The sequence below is a fragment of the Pungitius pungitius genome, chromosome 4 (assembly GCF_949316345.1).
Source record: "Pungitius pungitius chromosome 4, fPunPun2.1, whole genome shotgun sequence".
NCBI classification, from domain to species: Eukaryota; Metazoa; Chordata; class Actinopteri; order Perciformes; family Gasterosteidae; genus Pungitius; species Pungitius pungitius.
In genome coordinates, this window is record NC_084903.1 from 19,681,854 (window position 1) to 19,700,648 (window position 18,795).

Sequence of the window (18,795 nt, forward strand, 5' to 3'; positions counted from 1 at the left end):
ATGAGCAAGGTGCTGCTGTAGACGCCACACTCAAACACAAAGCCGAGTAAGGATTATATTTCCATTGCTTTAAAAGGCCTTATACCTTACAGCTTGGTCAAAAAGATGAAAAATTAAGTTTGTTTTGATTTTTGGTGTGTAATGAAGGCAGGAACAGTGGAGACAGTCACTGTTATTAGGGGAGGTACAACAAAAAAATGCAAAATGCAAAATAATAAATAAATAATAAATGAGGGGACATGCTGGATTAACAATAGTACGTGTATTGACAGGACCGGATGAGGAACCAGATTCAGATTTGAAAGCTTTTAATAAAAATGTGCACACAGTGTTAGTAAAAAGTAAAAAGGCTCTTCTGTTCTCTCTGGCTTAAAGAGCTCCGCACCGCATCTAAACATGTGTGTGTGTGTGTGTGTGTGTGTTACTATCTCAGACTACGGTGGATCCATCCGAGCAATACGACAAGAGCTGACCATGGATTGAATAAGATCAATACTCCACTAAAACGGCATCAATTGAACAAGATTCAAAGTTATTTTCTGTCTGCCTTTGGTGACAAATCAGCGGGTTTTCTCGTGTCGGCGGTAATTTATTTCACTCCCCTCCTTTTGACACGATTGCCTGCGCGAGTAAACAATCGCACCTGGATCAAAGTACCGGGATGATCATGTATCAAGAGTCGGTTAGCGGTAATGTCTCTAGTCAGCTGTAAGTGGGGCGGGCTTCACTCCCCGAGATGCTCGGAGATCTCTCTTTCATCTCTTCTCGCACTTTCTCCATCCATCCGTCGGGTTACTTTTCAACACACAAACACACGCACACACACACACACACACACACACCCCCCCTTGCATCATCCGGTCGGTATGACACAGGGAAAAGCCGAGCCCCGCGGCCAGCCCCGCCGTCCACACTGAACGCGATTAAGCTGAGCAGTGATTAATCTGGGCTGCCCCATAATTCCTCTTTACCACTTTAATGGATGTTATCTCCCCTCCTCTGAAGGCTTATCTTGCTGATCGGGGGCCGAGGATGAAGAGGAAGAGGTGGGGGTGTGTGGGGGGGGGGAGCATTTGAACTAAATCCATACAGAGGTAAGTAAAATGAATAAGTAAGTAAATAAGTCAGTAAATAAATAAATGCGGGGATGGAGGAAGCGGCTAAGCGGATGAGGCAGATCAGGCGCTGTAAAGTGCTCATTTGTTTCCTAAGGAGACGAGACGAGCCGCCTCCGAAGCCCGCTGATGCGGTGAAAACACACACACACACACACACACACACACACACACACACACACACACACACACACACACACACACACACACACACGCGCGCCATTCGCAGGCGGAAGGGAATAAACGGTCCAAACGGCTGTCAGTAAAACATTCCCCCCACCCCCCATGGTTGTAAGGACGAGGTGAACTCCGCAGTGTTGCTGCTGACAGTCGATTGCGAAAAAGAAAATCCTCAAAAAACGTGGGCGTTTTTCGCCCGAGCCCCGCCTCCTTCCGCGAAGGCCCGGCGACGTGGAAGAAACAAAGGCATCCGTCACATTTGTATCTCACCCATCGCTGCGGCAGCACGAGGTCACGGGCGGTTTGAGTTTCTCCCCGTTACAAGTTTATTCAGCACAGCCCCCGAAACAACAAGTCGGCCCAGGTCTATTGTGGGAATGAAATGCATCCGACTCGCCCCACCTCAGCCCCCCGAGGCACAATCCGCTACATCGTGTCGTCGAGAAATAATTACACACAAACAAAGAGCAATTATTATCGGCACGTCTCTTTGTGCACATTTGAATAGGCCTCAAAGGTAAAAAAACAAAGCAATACTCTAATTTAAACTTCAATTAAACTCTCCTGCACGGACACAACTGTGCACGCTGCCACGCCAAGGCCAGTGAGGGTTTTCATTCCCGCCCTTCCCTGTCTGCGTCCCACCTACATTAATAAACGTAGCAGGCAGAGGAGCCGACGGGGGCTCGGATCGCCTCGCGGCCCTTGTTCCCCTCCGCTATGGGCTCACAGCGAGCGATGCGGCGGCGAGATTCTGTCACAGTCAAACCGCTGTGGGACGCCATTCACTGCGAGTGTGCACCTTTCCAGGTACAAAGCTGCCGCGAGCTGCATCGGCTCCGGGTAACATAAACGCTCCCTTCAAGCCACTGCGTATCTGCCCATGAAAATTCTCTAAAGGGGTTTAAGCATTTACGCAGAACACTATCAGGCGCTGCCGAAAATTCAGCTTACCCTGTTGAATGGGGACTTCAAAGAGAATTGCAAATACCTTTTGCACCGCTACATTTCCCCCCCCCCCCTCGCTCCGTCTCTTCCTGCTTCTTTTAATTTTATATTTCCAAACACACGCTGCCGTCTGATGTAAAATGTATTATCAGCCATATATTTCCTCTTTAAATGAATAATAACAATAATCTTTGAGTAATTTCTTTTTTTCACGCAGCTCCGTCTAAATAGGGCCAAGCAGGCGAGCTAATATTGAGCCGCGGGTAAACAAGGCTGTGCAATAATGAGCGTGTGGATTAGGCCTTTGGTCTATGTTGTGCGATAAGGAAAATACAGCTGCTCCTACCCAGGTAACGGCGCGTCTTGACTGCCAATGAAGGATGAACTACGGTGCCGCTTGCACACTGCTAAAAACATATGAAGACACAGACACAAAAATACCCGCATGCATAAAAACCCAAACTGGAGTATGATCAATGTATAAGCCTATTTGCAGAGTAGAGAGCTTTAAAATGCAAGACAATATGATGCACAGACACAGTGTGATTTAATGTAAGAGATAATCACCGGCTTCATAATGAGCAATATAAAGGCTCTTTAAACACTTTACAGCTTAGTTCACACTTGAGATGAATCTGGGTCCCATGTGTGCGTACAAAGTGGGCGTAGAAGTCGAGTGTAATGGCGAGCGAGAGAGGGAAGGAACCTATGGAAGTAAATCTGTGCCATCGGGGGTTGAAATAAAAAGTTGATTGAATTTCTAGCACTGAATATTTATGCATTGAAATTATGTACCTGAATGTTTTTCAACATTAAAACACCGCAAAAAAATTCAACCTAAAAAAAAAAAATGTTGAAATATTCGAAATGGAGGCTACAATATTCAACCGCAAAAAATTCAACCTTGGCACATCAACATGCGGAGGCTACAATATTCAACCCAAATAAATTCAACCTTGGCACACCAACATCCGGGACACTAAGGAACAGCAATCGATTCTAGATTCAAGATCAGGAGCGTGCGTCAAGCTAAAGGAGCGAGCACCCAAAACACCTTCGGCTTTGGATTGTAAACATGTCCAATAATAACGGGGCTTTAACTCTTCTTCATGTCATCAGTGTGGTTTGTGTCTGTAAGATTCCGTAATAGACAGCTGACATTTGTACATTAACAGACTGTGTTGGACATGAACTAAGCGGAAGTTAAACGAGAGCGTACAGCCGCTCACAATACGCCTCTTCTTCTAGTTTTGAATTAATTTAATAATACTGAGATCCTTGGACAAGCTGTTAGGAGTGATTGGCGGAGTTTTGAAAACCAGGAACGCGCTTGAAGAGGCAGATGAGCCGCTGTATCGTAGTGGGGGGGGGGCAGCGGCAGCGGCTTTAGCGGAGCGTGCAGACGCATAAACCCGACAGGACATGCAGGAATAACCGCAGTAGCGTCGGTGGAAGGATCCGTTTTCACAGCGGCACAAGCCGATCTCAGTTGGGTATTAAGCGACATTCAAAGTCCACGTAACGTTAAATGAGTCTTCATGACCATGGGTAAACTTTATTGAGGATCTGGCACAACACAGCGACCTGCAAGTAGCGCAGAGTCTTACATAAAGGGATGTACGTCTTAATGCGAGGCTTTAGAATTTATCTCAAAGGGATCCTGTATTTGCTCGTAAAGTCTGAAACGAGAACCCATTTTTCAGTGACGGTGTTACGTGCCTACTGGTTTTTGAACTACTGGTTTGGCTACGGGTGCGTGTTTGTTTTCCCCCGGTGTTACGTGCCTACTGGTTTTTGAACCTACTGGTTTGGCTACGGGTGCGTGTTTGTTTTGCCCCGGCAGGCAGGTGTTGTCTGCCTCCGTCACTTGAGTCGTCACACATTTGCAAACATATTGTTCTGAAAATGTTCAAAAATGCATCCCATATCCATTGCAGCGATTACGATTGTATAAGTGAGCACTACGTCACTGCCACGTATGAAGAAATACATAAAAGAACATTTATTAAAAGTCCGCCACAACCGGGATTCGAACCGTGTCGCGCAAAATAACGTAGTGCCACAGAGCAGCTGTGCTACCCACTCGGCCAACCGAGCTTAAGGGTTTACAGTTGATTTGTATATTTTAATAGAGTTGTATATCGTCAGTGGCAAGCAAACGTTTTGGTTTGGGGTGAACATTATATGTTCTTTTATGTATTTCTTCATACGTTGCCACACTGATGACATGAAGAAGAGTTAAAGCCCCGTTATTATTGGACATGTTTACAATCCAAAGCCGAAGGTGTTTTGGGTGCTCGCTCCTTTAGCTTGACGCACGCTCCTGATCTTGAATCTAGAATCGATTGCTGTTCCTTAGTGTCCCGGATGTTGGTGTGCCAAGGTTGAATTTATTTGGGTTGAATATTGTAGCTTCCGCATATTGGTGTGCCAAGGTTGAATTTTTTGCGGTTGAATATTGTAGCCTCCATTTCGAATATTTCAACATTTTTTTTTTTTAGGTTGAATTTTTTTGCGGTGTTTTAATGTTGAAAAACATTCAGGTACATAATTTCAATGCATAAATATTCAGTGCTAGAAATTCAATCAACTTTTTATTTCAACCCCCGATGGCACAGATTTACTTCCATAGGAACCGCTGGTAAACACCTGCAACACACGATTCAGCCGTGGCCTCTGGCTCGCCAAATGTGCTGCCTCCTTCCTTTGCTGCAGGACGGGCCCGGCCTGGCGAGCTCTCCAAATAATGCATTACAAAAAATTGCTCCCTGAAATTATTTACGGTGGAACGCACTACAGAAACCATAACATTTATAATGTTTTACAAAGCCATCAAATAAGTGGAGAGGGGATTAATTGCCCCGGCCCGACCTTAGAATAATTATTTTGAGCGGTGCAACTCTAAACTCCAATGAAATTGATACACTTTGATAATTAGATTCCTGGCACTGACCCGCTGAAGTCAATAAAGGTTATTAAGGCCAATTGCTGTCTAAACGCATTACGGGCGGGGGTAAACTGTCCATCGGAGGGCCCCTGCTACTCCAGCGCCAATATGATAATCCATTCTCCGTCCTGGGGGTTCCTTCCCCAGCGCCTGTGTCTCCACTCTGCCATACAAAACCAGATTGGATTCGCTTAACCTTTCCAGGACTTTGATCAAATGAGCTCACACAGCAATAACATTTACATTGACCCCCACCACACCCACCCCACCTCCCGACCACTCCTCGGCACCGACCCTCTCCGCGCCGCCAGGTCAATAACCTAATCAGCTATCGATGGCGTCCGGGGCCAGGCTTGCGTATCACTCGCGGTGCGAACCGCGCCCGGATTGTTTCCCGAGGCCCGGTTGTTAAGAGTGAGAGGGGGAGAAGATGATGCGGTCGCCAAGCGCATCCGTGCACATTCGCCCCCCCCCGCACAACGTGCATGCCGGCAAAAGTCGGCGTCCATTGCAAATCGGAGGAAGTACATTTTGTCACACAATGAGAAGGAAAAGGAGAGAAAGTGCGTACAGCAGGTGTATGTTTGTGTGTGTGAGCATGCGTGACCAAACAGGGAGTGACAGGCCGGGGTGAATGGCGTAGAGGTAGACGTGGCCCCGATACCACTTCCTGTTTTGTACATCTTGAAGTATACAAATGTATTCAGCTGAGTGGATCCCATTTATTATGAAAGTAGATTAATTTCCTTGATGTGCGTCGAAAAAGATTTCCATCTGCGCGGCTCGCTCTCCTGTCAAATGAGGGAGAAAGTGTGAGAAAGCGGCGAGATAGCGGGAGAGGGAAAAGAAAACAAGGGAAAGAAAGAACATAAAGAGAGAGAGAGAGGGAGGGAGAGAGGGAGGGAGACGGAGAGCACTGAAATCTCTTTGCTTCCGAGGTGGCTTTTGAAGTTGGGAGATGAGCAGCCACAGAAGTCAGGAAAGTGACAAATTAGGGAAAAAGCTGTACTGTGCGAGCGGAGCTGCTAAATCAATTAAAGTCATGCCAAGTGCATACATTAACATCAATGGCACACACACACACACACACACACACACACAAACACACACACACAGGACAGAGAGAAAAAAGGGGGGAGATGTGCTCATGGGCTCGTCGCTGTCGCTTCTCCCCCACAGTGAAAAGAGGAAAAGATTAAAAAAAAAAAAAAATGCCACACCGGTATTTAATATATTCTGCATGAAGCCAAGACTCTCTGTCTATTGTCAGTCAGACGGAAGCTATTCATTGTTGCTAGTTTTCGAAAATGTCACTATTGTGTGATAGTGGAGTCCTGAGGGGACGCAGGTCAAAACACACTTTAGCACCCTGCACCACAAGGGAGTGTAAAAAAACACAAACAACCGTTACCTTATATACACTGCCCCCCCCCCCCCCCGTGGCCCACACCTTCGCACACAAATAATACATTTGCTGTACATACACTTTCATCACAGTTCATCCGGCAGCACGTCTCTTTGTTTCTATCAGGAAACCACATGAATTCATGAGGTACCAAAAAAAAAAAAAAAAAAAAAAAAGAGACGAGCAAGAAAGTGGTCTTTCTTTTTTGGACGGTGGTGCTCTTTATTTATTTATGTATTTTATCAAAATGTCATTCAAATAGCAGGATAAGCATTTGCATGACAACGGGGCGCGGAGCAGAGAAGGAGCCCCGGGGAGAGACAGGATCCATAAACAGGAGCTGGTGCCCCCATATTGCAATATTCTTCATACAGACTAACACACGCACACGTAGCCCAGTGCATCCCACAACAACTGTGTGCTAAATATGACAATAAAGAGAGGGAGTTGGGCTGTTTGTATTGCTATTTTAGCAGGATAAAACAATAGGCTGATTTATTGCTGCAGCAGAGAGTATAAAACAACACGGTGTCAATTTATAAACCCTATTTAAAGAGACATATATTTGTTATTCTAAAATACCCATGGTGATATCGGATTTGACAAAAATAATGCTGTATTAAAAAAAAACTGCAGGCTAGAACAGAAAAACTCTAAATAAATAAACGGCAAACAGCATCTGCCTCCAGTCGGTCACTCGCATTCCGCTAAATTACACTCTACTGTCAATTTCCAGACTCCAAATGTGAAATATATGCAATAAAGGAATGTAGAGGGAACGCACATAATCTAAATAACTCAAAGTAATTTAGGGGAATGTGTTTTAATCTTAGTGCAGAGAAGCCACAGCTTTCAAAACCTCTAACAGGAAAATCTATAGAGTGCTTTTCATCAGCATATCAGAGGTCGATGCGTGTATGTAAATATTGCCTGCGAGAGCAATAATGTTGTCTTTCGTCACAATAGTGAGTGACTACATTCATGCATTCGGCAGTGGATTATTTTTGGCCAATGTGCAGAAGGTATACCTGCTTCTGTTTGATCTCACATAAGATAAAACTGTTCAAATCAGAGTAAATTGAGGTTTGAAAAAAATCCAAAAATCCAAAATATACAACTCGTCATTTAAAAATATACATCAACATTTTTTTTTTTTTAATATTTGTATGTGAAAAAATCCCCATGAGTGGCACAAAACGGGGAACACGAAGGAGGTGCTTTTCTCGCCCATTAAAGGGAGTCTGAGAGAGCGCGGGAGGGAGAGAGGTGATGCCCTTTTCTAACTACGGGTCCAAATCACACACTTCATCTGGGAAGGTGGAGCTCTAGATGAGTTTAGCCCCTGTCTCCTACACCCCCCCCCCCGCCCCCCCCCCTCCCCAGGCTGTTGGACTAAGTGAGAGAGGGGGAGCGCAGGAGAGAGACTACGGCTGGAGCCCAAACGGCGTCGGCGAGCACCGTCGGCTCTCCTCCAGCTCCTCGCCTTTTATCCCCGCCCGGGCATTAGATGTGATTACTGCTCAGCGCTCCACACTGACAGAGACCGAGAGCTCCACACAGACAGCAGGAGAGGGTCGAGAGGCATAAAGAGAAGGAGAAGGAGAGGGAGAGAGAGAGAGAGAGAGAGGGGAGAGATGGTGCAGAGAGGAGCGCCTGCTGCTGCTGCTGCTGCGGTGATACAAGAGTGCCCCCTGCTGCTTCTGCTGTCTGGGTATTGAACACGTGCAGGAACACACACGCTCTTTGAAATCGAGCTACGAGAGACCGACTGCAAAAGAACAAACAGGGGGGAGGAGGGTGGTGGGAGGGGAGGGGGGGGGGGTAGAGGAAGCAAAACTAAGCATGTATAGGTGTGATTTTGTGAGCTGCATATCTACACTGCTGTGTGTGTGTGTGTGTGTGTGTGTGTGTGTGTGTGTGTGTGTGTGTGTGTGTGTTTGTGCGTCACATTTGCATTGTACCGAGCTGTGACTAAGGTAACTTAATTACGGGTCTGACATTACTAAGTGATTCCTAACTAATAGCTGCGTGGCCCGCGTTCCTCTCTAGTAAAACTTGTGTGAAGCTGCAATTTAACACATGACACATCCTTAATAACGCAGCGTGGTGAGAAGTTAGACGATCCATCATGTCATTTTGAGCACACCCTCCCGTGTGAGGAGCATTATTGGACAACAGATCACTTATGTAGTTTGTATAAGGAGCACAAGCGCAGGCATGTTGAGCATTTACAGAGCCGAGAAGCCTTATTAGGAAATGACAGAGCGGTATCAAAAGTGGTTTAATTATATGTTCATTCTTTTCTACTTTGTGTTTAATTGTTGTCATTGATGTGTAATAGATGTACAAATTTGGTTTTGTATATCAAAAAAGCGCTTGTTTTTCCTCTCATTTATTTTCTTCTAAAGGAACAGTAAAGTAAGGTGAAAAAAGTTGAGTAAACCTCCGAAGTGGAGCCGGGCCTCAGAGCAGCCCTGTGTCCCAGCGGCCTTACCATGGTCTCCATGAGCTTCCAGTCCTTCTCCAGCTGCTCCATCGGTCCGGTCCACCAGCTGCAGAAGCGGGCGAAGCGCTGGCCCTGAAACCAGTACTGTCTCAGCCACTCAAACTCCACCTGCACAAACACACACACACACACACGCACAAAAGACATTCTGAGGTTTAATTAAACGACTAATGGCTATTGTCACTACTCCTCAATTAAAACATTTAGCATTTGTAATACATGACTGTATATTGTGAAATAATGATATGAAACAAACTTTCAACTGCTATTGTTTAAAATCACACAATAGGACAAAGAAATACAAAAGAAATACATTCGCAATTGCTTTAAAAACAAAATATATGCATTAATAAAATATTTCATTATATCTCTTTATACGTAAAATAACGTAGTAATAACAATAACGTAATAATACATTCTATTAAAATATGGGCGAATTAATATTATAGTATATATATTTCATATATTTTTGAAGAAATAAAAACAATTCCAGCATGAGGTAAATATATCGATTGTATCGGTCATCTCTGTGTGGAGAATAACTCGTGAACCCAAAACACCCGGACAAACAGACACGCTACGGACTATGTCTGTTCACCCACACCTTCCAGTCAGCACACCTGAAAACTCCGCCCTCCTCCTTCCCCCCCCCCCCCCCCCCCCTCCCCCACGACTCCCTCGCTCCGTCTGGAGATGACAGTCGCGGCTGCCGAGCCTCTCCTCCGCTGGGAGTGTTTTTGTTTCCTGCTCTTTTGAAGTGCTGATTTAATCCTCGGAAGGATGCACCACGTAGCCAGGTGTAGCCTCTATCTATCTCTAAAGTGTGTCCTTCCGCAGTGCATTTGTGTGTTTGTACCCGTATGCGCATCTACATCGGCCTCTGAGTGGCTTTCTTAATGTCTCTGCATACAATTGCAAATGTGAGTGTCAAAGATTGCCGCCCCCCCCGGAAGCGTCTTACAAAGCATCATCCACCCAAAACAATGCGCGCTGCGTTCCATTTTGACGCCGACAACTGTACAACACAAGAAGTCGTCGCACACAAAGAGGAGTCGCACATCAAATGGCACAGAGAGAGAGCTATTGTTGCATTCCTGAAAACTGTTTAGTGCATTGTTCTTCTAACAGCGCATTACCCAATGCGTACAACACATAATCAGGGGCAACAGGGTCTAGGCAGGGAAGTTCTACCCCCAAAAGGTATCCAATCAAATACCTCATTGTTAACCAGTAATCCACAAACTATGCTGCTATATAACTACTGCATTACAAGTTTGGTAGGGATGTAAAAAGATATGAGGAGTCAAAAAAAAAGAGGACGCATAGTCTTGGTAGAGGGAAGTTTAATCCCACAATGCAATTCAAATCTGTGTGTGGGCAAAATCTGTGGCAGGAGGATTTATACCTTCATTGTATTGGTGGAATAGCTTCGGGAACTTTGAATCTTTTAGAAGCGAGGTGGTAAAAATGATGAAATAAAAAAAAAAGAGGCAAGTAGACATTGAGTCACCTGCTGGCCTGCGGCGTTGCCCAATGCAAAGGGCGGGAACTGTTTGCACAAATAACCGCAGCGAGCTCTGCCGTCGGGTAGGAAACCGCGCTCACAGCCATCCTGCCTTTTGCTTCCAAAGGGCTCTGATCACAGCGGGGATGACATGCAAGGACCGGGGCATGTCAGGGAGAATACACAGCCAGTGGCGCTGCTCAGCAGCCTCTCACTCGCTCCATACAAGCCGCCCCTTCAAAGAAATGTCACCCTTTATGGTCCCCTCAACACTCTCCCAGAAAACCCCCCCCCCCCCCCCTTCGATCAGCGCAGCTCAGACAAAACAACAAAGCCGCGGCCAGCGCCGATATATCGGCCGCTTCCCCTCTGTCGGTCCCGCCTTGCGCCCCTCTGATTGTCTGCCCGTCCTTTCGAGTGAGGAGAAGCCAACCTGCGTCTTCACTTTGAGACCCGACGCAGGGGGGTAGGAGCTGGCCGTCTGAAGCTACCGAGGAGCGGCGGCTACGTGGCATTTGGGGCCCCGGACGCCCAGCTGAGAGTTACCTGAGAGGGGGGGGGGGGGGGGGACTCGGACTAAATGCCACCTATCCAGGCGGACAGATCGAAAGTGTGCTCCAAAGAGAGCGGTTGTTAGGGGCTGGACGGCGCGGGGGAGCGAGAGGGGGGGGGGGGGGGGGTTGTATAGTGGCTCCCCCGCGGCAGTGGCTGTCATCTCTCCAGGTGATGGACACACTAACTACACATTAGCCCCACATTAGTCGACTGGCCGCCCACCACGGCGAGTGTGGAGTTAAAGCAAGGCAGCCTCCTTCCAACACGCACACACACACACTTAATGAGGCGCGTTTTTATTTATTTTTTTCCAACACCTTCACGGTATTCCCAGAGCGGGTCCAATCAATTTCCATCGCCGGGGCCCCGAGGTGGGCGCTGATGAGAGTTGGTTCGATCCCACTCTGTCGTCCTCTGTTTACCTTTTTCAGCACCCCCCCCCCCCCACCTCACACATCCGTCAGGAGAACTGGCGCCTCCATCTCTCTGTGAGCCACCAGGCACGCAATTTACACTCATCACACACTTGCCGGTGGTCATATACGCGAGCTGGGGTCATACTGCACACGCACAGATTACCTTTCTACTTCTTTCTGTATCCATAGAACATTCAGTTCGATTTTTTTTTCGTGGTTTTCCTGTCTCAGCTGCGACTAGAGTAGAGACGTCTATTACGTCGCTAAATTACAGACAAGTGAACTACTATGACAAAAACAAAAAAAAAAAGGAAAAAAAGAATGTGAAATGCATTTACTCAGATATTTTCATTCTAAGGGCTTATATAGAATAATAACAAAGAGTAGTTAAAACATTAAAGGGTAATAAAATTGGTAGATAAAGCCGGACAAACAACTACAAATATAAACTGCCCAGATCTGCTGGCAGAAATGTGTTTTCAGAATATATATATATATATATGATTACAATGATATTGCCGTGGCATAAGGCCCCAAGGACAGGTGCAAAAGCCAAGCAAATATCTGAGAGCCTGGGGAGACATTGTGGCCTGAAAAAAGGACACTGGAAGGTCACGCACACCTGCTTCCGCAGTTTACTTTCTGCCGGAACATGTGGCAAAACCTTGTCCCTCCCTTCAATATTTACCGTGGGGGGACTGGCATCATTAGAGGGGGTCCCTCAGGGCACTCTGTCACACACCCACCTGGGAAGTGACACCGTGGCTTTAAATGAGACAAGACGTTTGCATCTGGGATTAGCATTTCAAAGGCAAACATGCACGCGGGGGCCGTGTGGCGACGCCATGTTTGACTACCCCCCCCCACCTCCTGCCACCTAAGACAGGAGGAAAGATTATAAAGAGACAGAGAGAGGGAACCGCGCTTTACAAACAGGTGGGAACTTGAGTTCTTCTTTATTTCCCTCTCTGTTTCCCATCACCCCCCTATTTGAACGTGCCTCGTCCCTGAGCCCCCCCCGCGCTCAGCTCGGCAGACGCTCTGCTTCATCACCGTCAGGCCCGCCCACTTCCTCCCAACAAACGTCGACCTCCACGCCTCACCACGTTAGCCCAGTACATCCGTTGGCGTGTCGGGGGCCGGGGGCCGGGCGCCAGCTCGCTTCTTCAGGAGAGCCCCCCCCCCCGCGAGGCCGCGCTCGGTGTCAGGCTGCCTGCGCGTCCCAGGCTTGTTCACTCCTCGGTCGTCCATGTCAAACACGAACCAGCGCAACGTGCGCCCCCGCCGAGCGCCGAAGTGGGCCGCCATCATAAATAACCCCGGCAACAATACATCATTTAAGTTGGTGTTCTGCACTCGTGGGCAACTCCGAACAAATGGCCACATCTATCATTGTGAGTGCCAGCAAGGGTAGGGTTGAGCCCCCGAGAACACCCCCCCCCCCCCCCACCCCCTCCCCCTCCTCTTACCGGAACATTCCCACGTACATACACACAAACACACACACACCTGCTCAGTTATAAATAGCATCTTGGGTTTCCTGAATAAACCTGCTCTGCCCTCCTGATTTGGGCCTACACTCGCTAATCCTGTGGCGCTATGCGGCAAACTAGCAGGTGTTGCTAGCTGAACTAGCGCAGCGCTCCTCCTGACACAGACAGGCCCCATTGTTTGGCAGGGCTGAATAATTAATACCGTCTACAACCTTTAAACAACCTTACGTCAGACTCATCTGTCATGGCGTCCCGCTGAGGAGCCTGGGTGCTAGCGTCGGCTAGGATGCGCGCTTTGAGCCCAGGGGTGTAAACGGGGGGGGGGGGGGGGGGGGGAGGGGGGGGTTGAAGTGGTATATTAACTGTTGGCCTGCGGCAAGCTAGCACAGGGCGTGAGAGGGGGGGGGGGGGGGTGCGGCTGGTGGCTCCGCAGGCGGCCCCTCGCGTTTCCCTTTTGACCTCGGTCTTACCCTTTATAACCCAAGTCACCGTCGCTGATGTGTGAGGAAAGAGGGCAGCGAAGGAGGGGAGCGGGCATGACTCCATCTTTAGGTAACATATGGAGAGGCTGTTGCCCGACGATCCATCACCGGCCCGGGACAAATGAGAACAACCTGGATTTCATATTAGAAGCTTTTCCCTGAGTAGACACAATCAAGGGAGGAGGCAGAAAGCCGGAGAACTCGCATTTTGCCGTTTACAGCGTTTTAACCTGCTGTCAGCGGCCGGTATGGTGTGTGTGTGTGTGTGTCCCATGATCTGGAAAGAACTATTCAATCCAGGATTAAGAGTGCCTGGATTTTGCCATACTACGTGTAGTTTGTCCAGTAGATTATTATACAAGAGCCCAAATGGATGTTTTTTCAAGTTTCACATGATCATTTTCTATTATCTTCTTTTCTTTCTTCCTTTTGATCCTGAAACTTGTTTGCAGATGGTTGCAAGTCATCTTTAACTTCCTTGGCGTGCCAAATGATCAGTTAGCATCACAGAGAAAATGTATTTGAACTATTAAAGACTGGCATGCTATTGTCCAAACTTTATTGGCACACGATGTGTTGTCCAATATGGTAAGCCTCACTCATCCGGGACTCCAAGCGGGCCAAACCCATTTCGGTGCTGTTTGATTCAGGCCCAGCAAAAAAAGTAGTAATAAGAGTAAGGACATCCATCCATCCACTTGCCTCCGCTTACTCGCGGTCGGTCGCAGTTAAAAAATAAACATCTATATACGAAGAAAAATGAACAGTTGAAAGCACGTGCAAAAACCGACACAAAGCGGGTGCGCACGTGAACACGCACCACGTCCCCACCTCATTGTGAATCTCCTCACAGTGCCGTAGCGTTGTCGGCAGCAGGGCCAGCAGGCTGTGGGAGCCCGTCTCCGGGTCCGTGTGCAGGTTGGACAGGGCCTCCTGACACCGCGACTGGATGTAGGTCAAGGTCCCAGTGGAACACTGGTAAGAGACGGACAAGCCCGGTGTTTTACAAATAACTCACATGCAGGGTTTAGCTAGGCCCTGTCAACTGAAATATAATCCAGAAGGTTAAGTTCAGTTTGTTAATTTATTGTAGTACTTAGCTTTTATCAATTTTTTACAATTATTTTCACACAATAGAGATTACGGAACTCTTCGATTACAGTAAAAACATGTTTTTCACTATGCACACTCCTTCTGCACTGTCGACTTGCTCTACAGCATTTCCACCACGCGTTCTCACCTCGGCCACCCTGTGTGTGGAGCTGAAGCGTGCGCTCTCTCCAGCCAGGACACAGTGCTGGTGGGTGCTGTTCAGGTCGTCTGGTGGGGAAAAAAAAAGAGGGAAATGAGAAATGTATCCGAAAAACGCAAAAGAAAAAACGCAAACCAAAAATCATCAGCGGAGCAGTGAGGGATAATAAAAAAGACCTGCGAATAGCATTCAGTAAAACATTGTGGAGCCAGAGTTGACATTTCTCATTTTGATCATGTGTTTTTAATTAATTCTAATGAAAAGGAAAAGCGGGGAGCGAAGGAACATGACGACTAAATCATCCCGTGCACCCCGGACAGATTGCGCTCGGTCCGGCGACGAATCAAATAAGAATGAGCAGCATTGTACTAAAATTTTAATTACCAAACAAAACCAGATCGTGCTCAATCTGTCAAGATGGAAGAGCCATACCAACAAACATTTGTCCAATATCACAGGAGCTTTAGGAAGAGGCCTTACTGCTGTTTCCTGTGTATCCCTCCATGTGTTTCTGTGTGTGCATAGAAGTTTCTCAGCTCTGCCATTATTTGCCTCATACCAATAATTAATTTAGCCATGACAGAGCTGTCATTCACAGCACATGTGCATATTTACACCCGCCTTGAGCAAGAGTACACTGGCTAATGCCTTTGATTTGAAAGTCAAACAGCCAAATGCTTTGGGGGGAAGATATTATTGTTTGGTGGGAGAAAAAAAAAAAAAAAAAGATGGCGACAAACAAAACAACTTGCCGGTGTTTTCTTCACCCTGATGAGATTGTGAGGGATTAGGTCTCTGGGCAGAATTACTCTGCGTCTTTAAAACTGTTTATATCCAATAACAAATTATCTCCATCAATCTGCTCTTTTCTTGGCGCGTCTGATGCGTCTGTGGGATCAGGAGGGAGTAGAGGCAAACTCGATAACTGTAATAAATATTTATCTTTCTTTCAACCCCTGCGCCTGCTGCCACTTGTCCTCCTTTTCCAGGAAGCAGGCTTTTAAATATATTGGGTCAACTCTTTCCTCCAGTCCCCCTGTGCATTGGGAGGCTGGAAATCTGATTATTGAACAGGCCCGGTGTCAAGACTTGCATTGTTCTTCTTTAACCACTGAAATTCCATTTGTGTGGAAATGATGCTGATTCAATTTGGCTCCAGCAGCTCAGACATTAGCGGCTCAAAGGGGCCACGCGGCGACGAATGGTGCTGAAAAGACATTATAGCGTCTGCGGTTATACAACGTTGTAGTTTTCCCTTTAATACCACTAACTATCCATCATATGGTGCATGTCGCTAACACACACGCGTGGTCTTAGCAGTGGCTGCTCCGTCTGAACACATGTGTGTGTGTGGGGGGGGGGTTATCCTCCCTCCGACGAGCAGACGACCGTGTGCGTTTTTTTGTGCAAATTTCTAAGTGCGTGCACATGTTCATGCATTGTGCCAAGTGTTTAATTCAGGTGGACCGACAAAGCGTCAGACAGCCAAGGACTCTTGTGCGTGCGTGTGTGTGTGTGTGCGGGAGCTGCTATCGTCGCGCAGCAGTTGGCCTCTCAAGGGCGTGCTCACCAAGTGGAGCATAAATCCCCACTGATCCGCGACAGTCAAGTCCCATTAGAATGGTCTGCACAACAGCCCATCACTCTATTATCATGGCTGGCCTGAAACTGACTGTTCTATTGTAAATCTTATCCAGCTAAAGGAGGTCGGCTTCAAGCCCTGTCAGGCTGAATATTAGGGCCCGGGCAGCAGACGCTGCTCTCGGGATGAAAACACAGCGGGCCTCGAAAAAAACTTCAGCTTCAGTAATCCATTTAAAAAACCTTCCGATTCCTTGATTCTGAGATGAATCAGATGGGCAAACACTTTAACACAATGTAGATGCAGTGGAGACAAGACAAGTTCAAGTGAAGCCGCTTCCTGTTATAAACATTTTTGGAGGGTGCACTTTTCTGAAAGAAAAAAAAGGAACCTGCGATCTGCGTGTTTTGGTTCTGGTTCTCACTTCGGACCGTAAATCACCTGCACAATTTCACATATCAAGCTCTACCTGGGGAGACGGCGAATTAACTTGTGGAGGCCAACACGAGGAATAAATAAACCATTGTGCTGTTTGATGAAATATGGGGTATGTATTAACAGGGCAGTTACAAATCTCAAATGTACGGTTTGTACTCTGGCTATATGTTTTGAATTTGTAGAATGGGTCTCCAGAGTGGGATTGCGGGCAAAAAAAAAAAAACTTGAATGAAATTCAAGAAAAACATCAAAGAAAAACCTAAAACGTCTCCAGAAATGCTTTTGATACAAACCTGTAGATCACCTCAGTCACGTACCCTTGACTCCATACTCTGCTCTTTGCTGAAAGCTGCTGTAAATCTAAGCAGCGTATTTATGATTTTGACATTTACGCAGAGTGCGCAGGTAGGGGATCAGTGTCTTCATAAAACAGCACATGTGATTCTACACTAGATGGATCAAAGCATCTTCCGATAACACTTAAAATCACCAGGTGGAATATTTATACTACCACAAACATAGAAAGTTGAATAATAAAGTGGAGGAACTATGAAAATGTATTTTAAATGTATTTTTTGTGTAATAATTGTACAGTAAAGTATGTCGATGACTGAGTGCCTGGAATTTCATAAGCCCCTATAAAAAATATAAAAACACGTTATCATCTTAGAGGAAAATGACGCCTGAAAGTCAATTTTCCAATATAATATGATCAAACTTAACTTCTTTTTCATCCAAACAAAAAAACGTCTGCTACTAGGTGGATACATTTCTTCACACTCACCAAATCTGAGAAGGCTCCGCAGGGCCCTGAGGGCCGGACAGAGGAGTGCGGAGGCGTCCGCTGCAGCCAGAACGCATTAAGCTGTGATTTACACCCGTGTGGCTCCCCGTCCGTCCTCCCATGGAGACGTAGCCAGCGCCGGCTCGCAGGACTTCAAATAAATAACGTTTGGTTTTCCTAACCTCTCTAATGCACACAATTTCATGGAACCTCAAAGCTGCGTGTACGGGGCCAAGTCGTCCCCCCACACACACACACACACACACACACACACACACGGCACAGCTCTTCTCCTCGTGGGCGGGAAGTGCATTCCTGCTAACGTGGGTCATTCGGGAGAATGTACATGCTCAAGTTCCTCCAAAACTGAGACATCCCGGCATGTGTGTGTGTGCGTCCGTGTGTGTTTGTTTTTAGTACCTCTCATGTAGTAGCAGTCTCCAGACTCCAGCGGCAGCGTCAGGCCAGGTGTGCGGATGTCCCAGGCTACCTTGAGCCCGATCCTCCAGCACGCCTTCTCCCCGCTGCCTCCCTCGCTGCTCTCACCTGTCAGTCACACACGGGCCCCGACTCACTGTAACGTTTGCATTTCACATTCACGTTTCTGGGTTTGACGGTTTCACCCGGCGTGACTTAGACTGAGAGGAAAAGTGCAACGCGCTTAAATTCCTCACATTTCTACGGGAAAAGCGTAGTGTGGTCAAACTCTTTTGTTACCCAGGAAAAAAATAGTGATATCTGTGCAGCGTGGTGGCGAGATGATTCAACAACAGCCTAAAACGTAGCCAAAATAAAAGAATAAAATGGCATGGTAAGGAGCGCGGTGATTAAATCTATACCACCAGAACAAGGGATGCGAGATGTAAGCCTTTTGTCTCTTAAAAAAAAAAAAGGTAAGAATCACTTAACAGCAAAGCGAAGACGATAGCTGTGATCATATTGGCTGTTAGCAACGGATCCTCATGCCGTCATTATGCTGCGCGTCGGGTAAAAGCCCTTTGATGTGGTCGAGTGAGTGCATGAGGCGGTGTTATTGGACAGCAGCTACCCCGTGACGTTCCCTTGTCTGAAGCAGTCCGCTGCATCCGCCTCCCCGGTTCTCTCTCTTTCGTCCTTACGAGGCATACAGAGCCAAACACAATTTGGCCTGGCTGCCCAACACCCTTCAGCAAAATCAATACTAAAGTC

General features: G+C 47.0%; 1 protein-coding gene across 1 annotated transcript in view; it reads right to left on the bottom strand.

The window, feature by feature from the left end:
* The window catches only part of fto (FTO alpha-ketoglutarate dependent dioxygenase), a 105,273-nt gene that overhangs the window by 64,694 nt on the left and 21,784 nt on the right, over positions 1 to 18,795 (bottom strand). Inside the window, exons 4-7 of the mRNA XM_037485853.2 lie at positions 18,028 to 18,153; positions 14,792 to 14,871; positions 14,383 to 14,526; positions 9,090 to 9,209 (exon numbers count right to left, since the gene is read on the bottom strand). Of these exons, the coding sequence (XP_037341750.2) occupies positions 9,090 to 9,209; positions 14,383 to 14,526; positions 14,792 to 14,871; positions 18,028 to 18,153 (470 nt within the window). The remainder of the gene's footprint in view (positions 1 to 9,089; positions 9,210 to 14,382; positions 14,527 to 14,791; positions 14,872 to 18,027; positions 18,154 to 18,795) is intronic.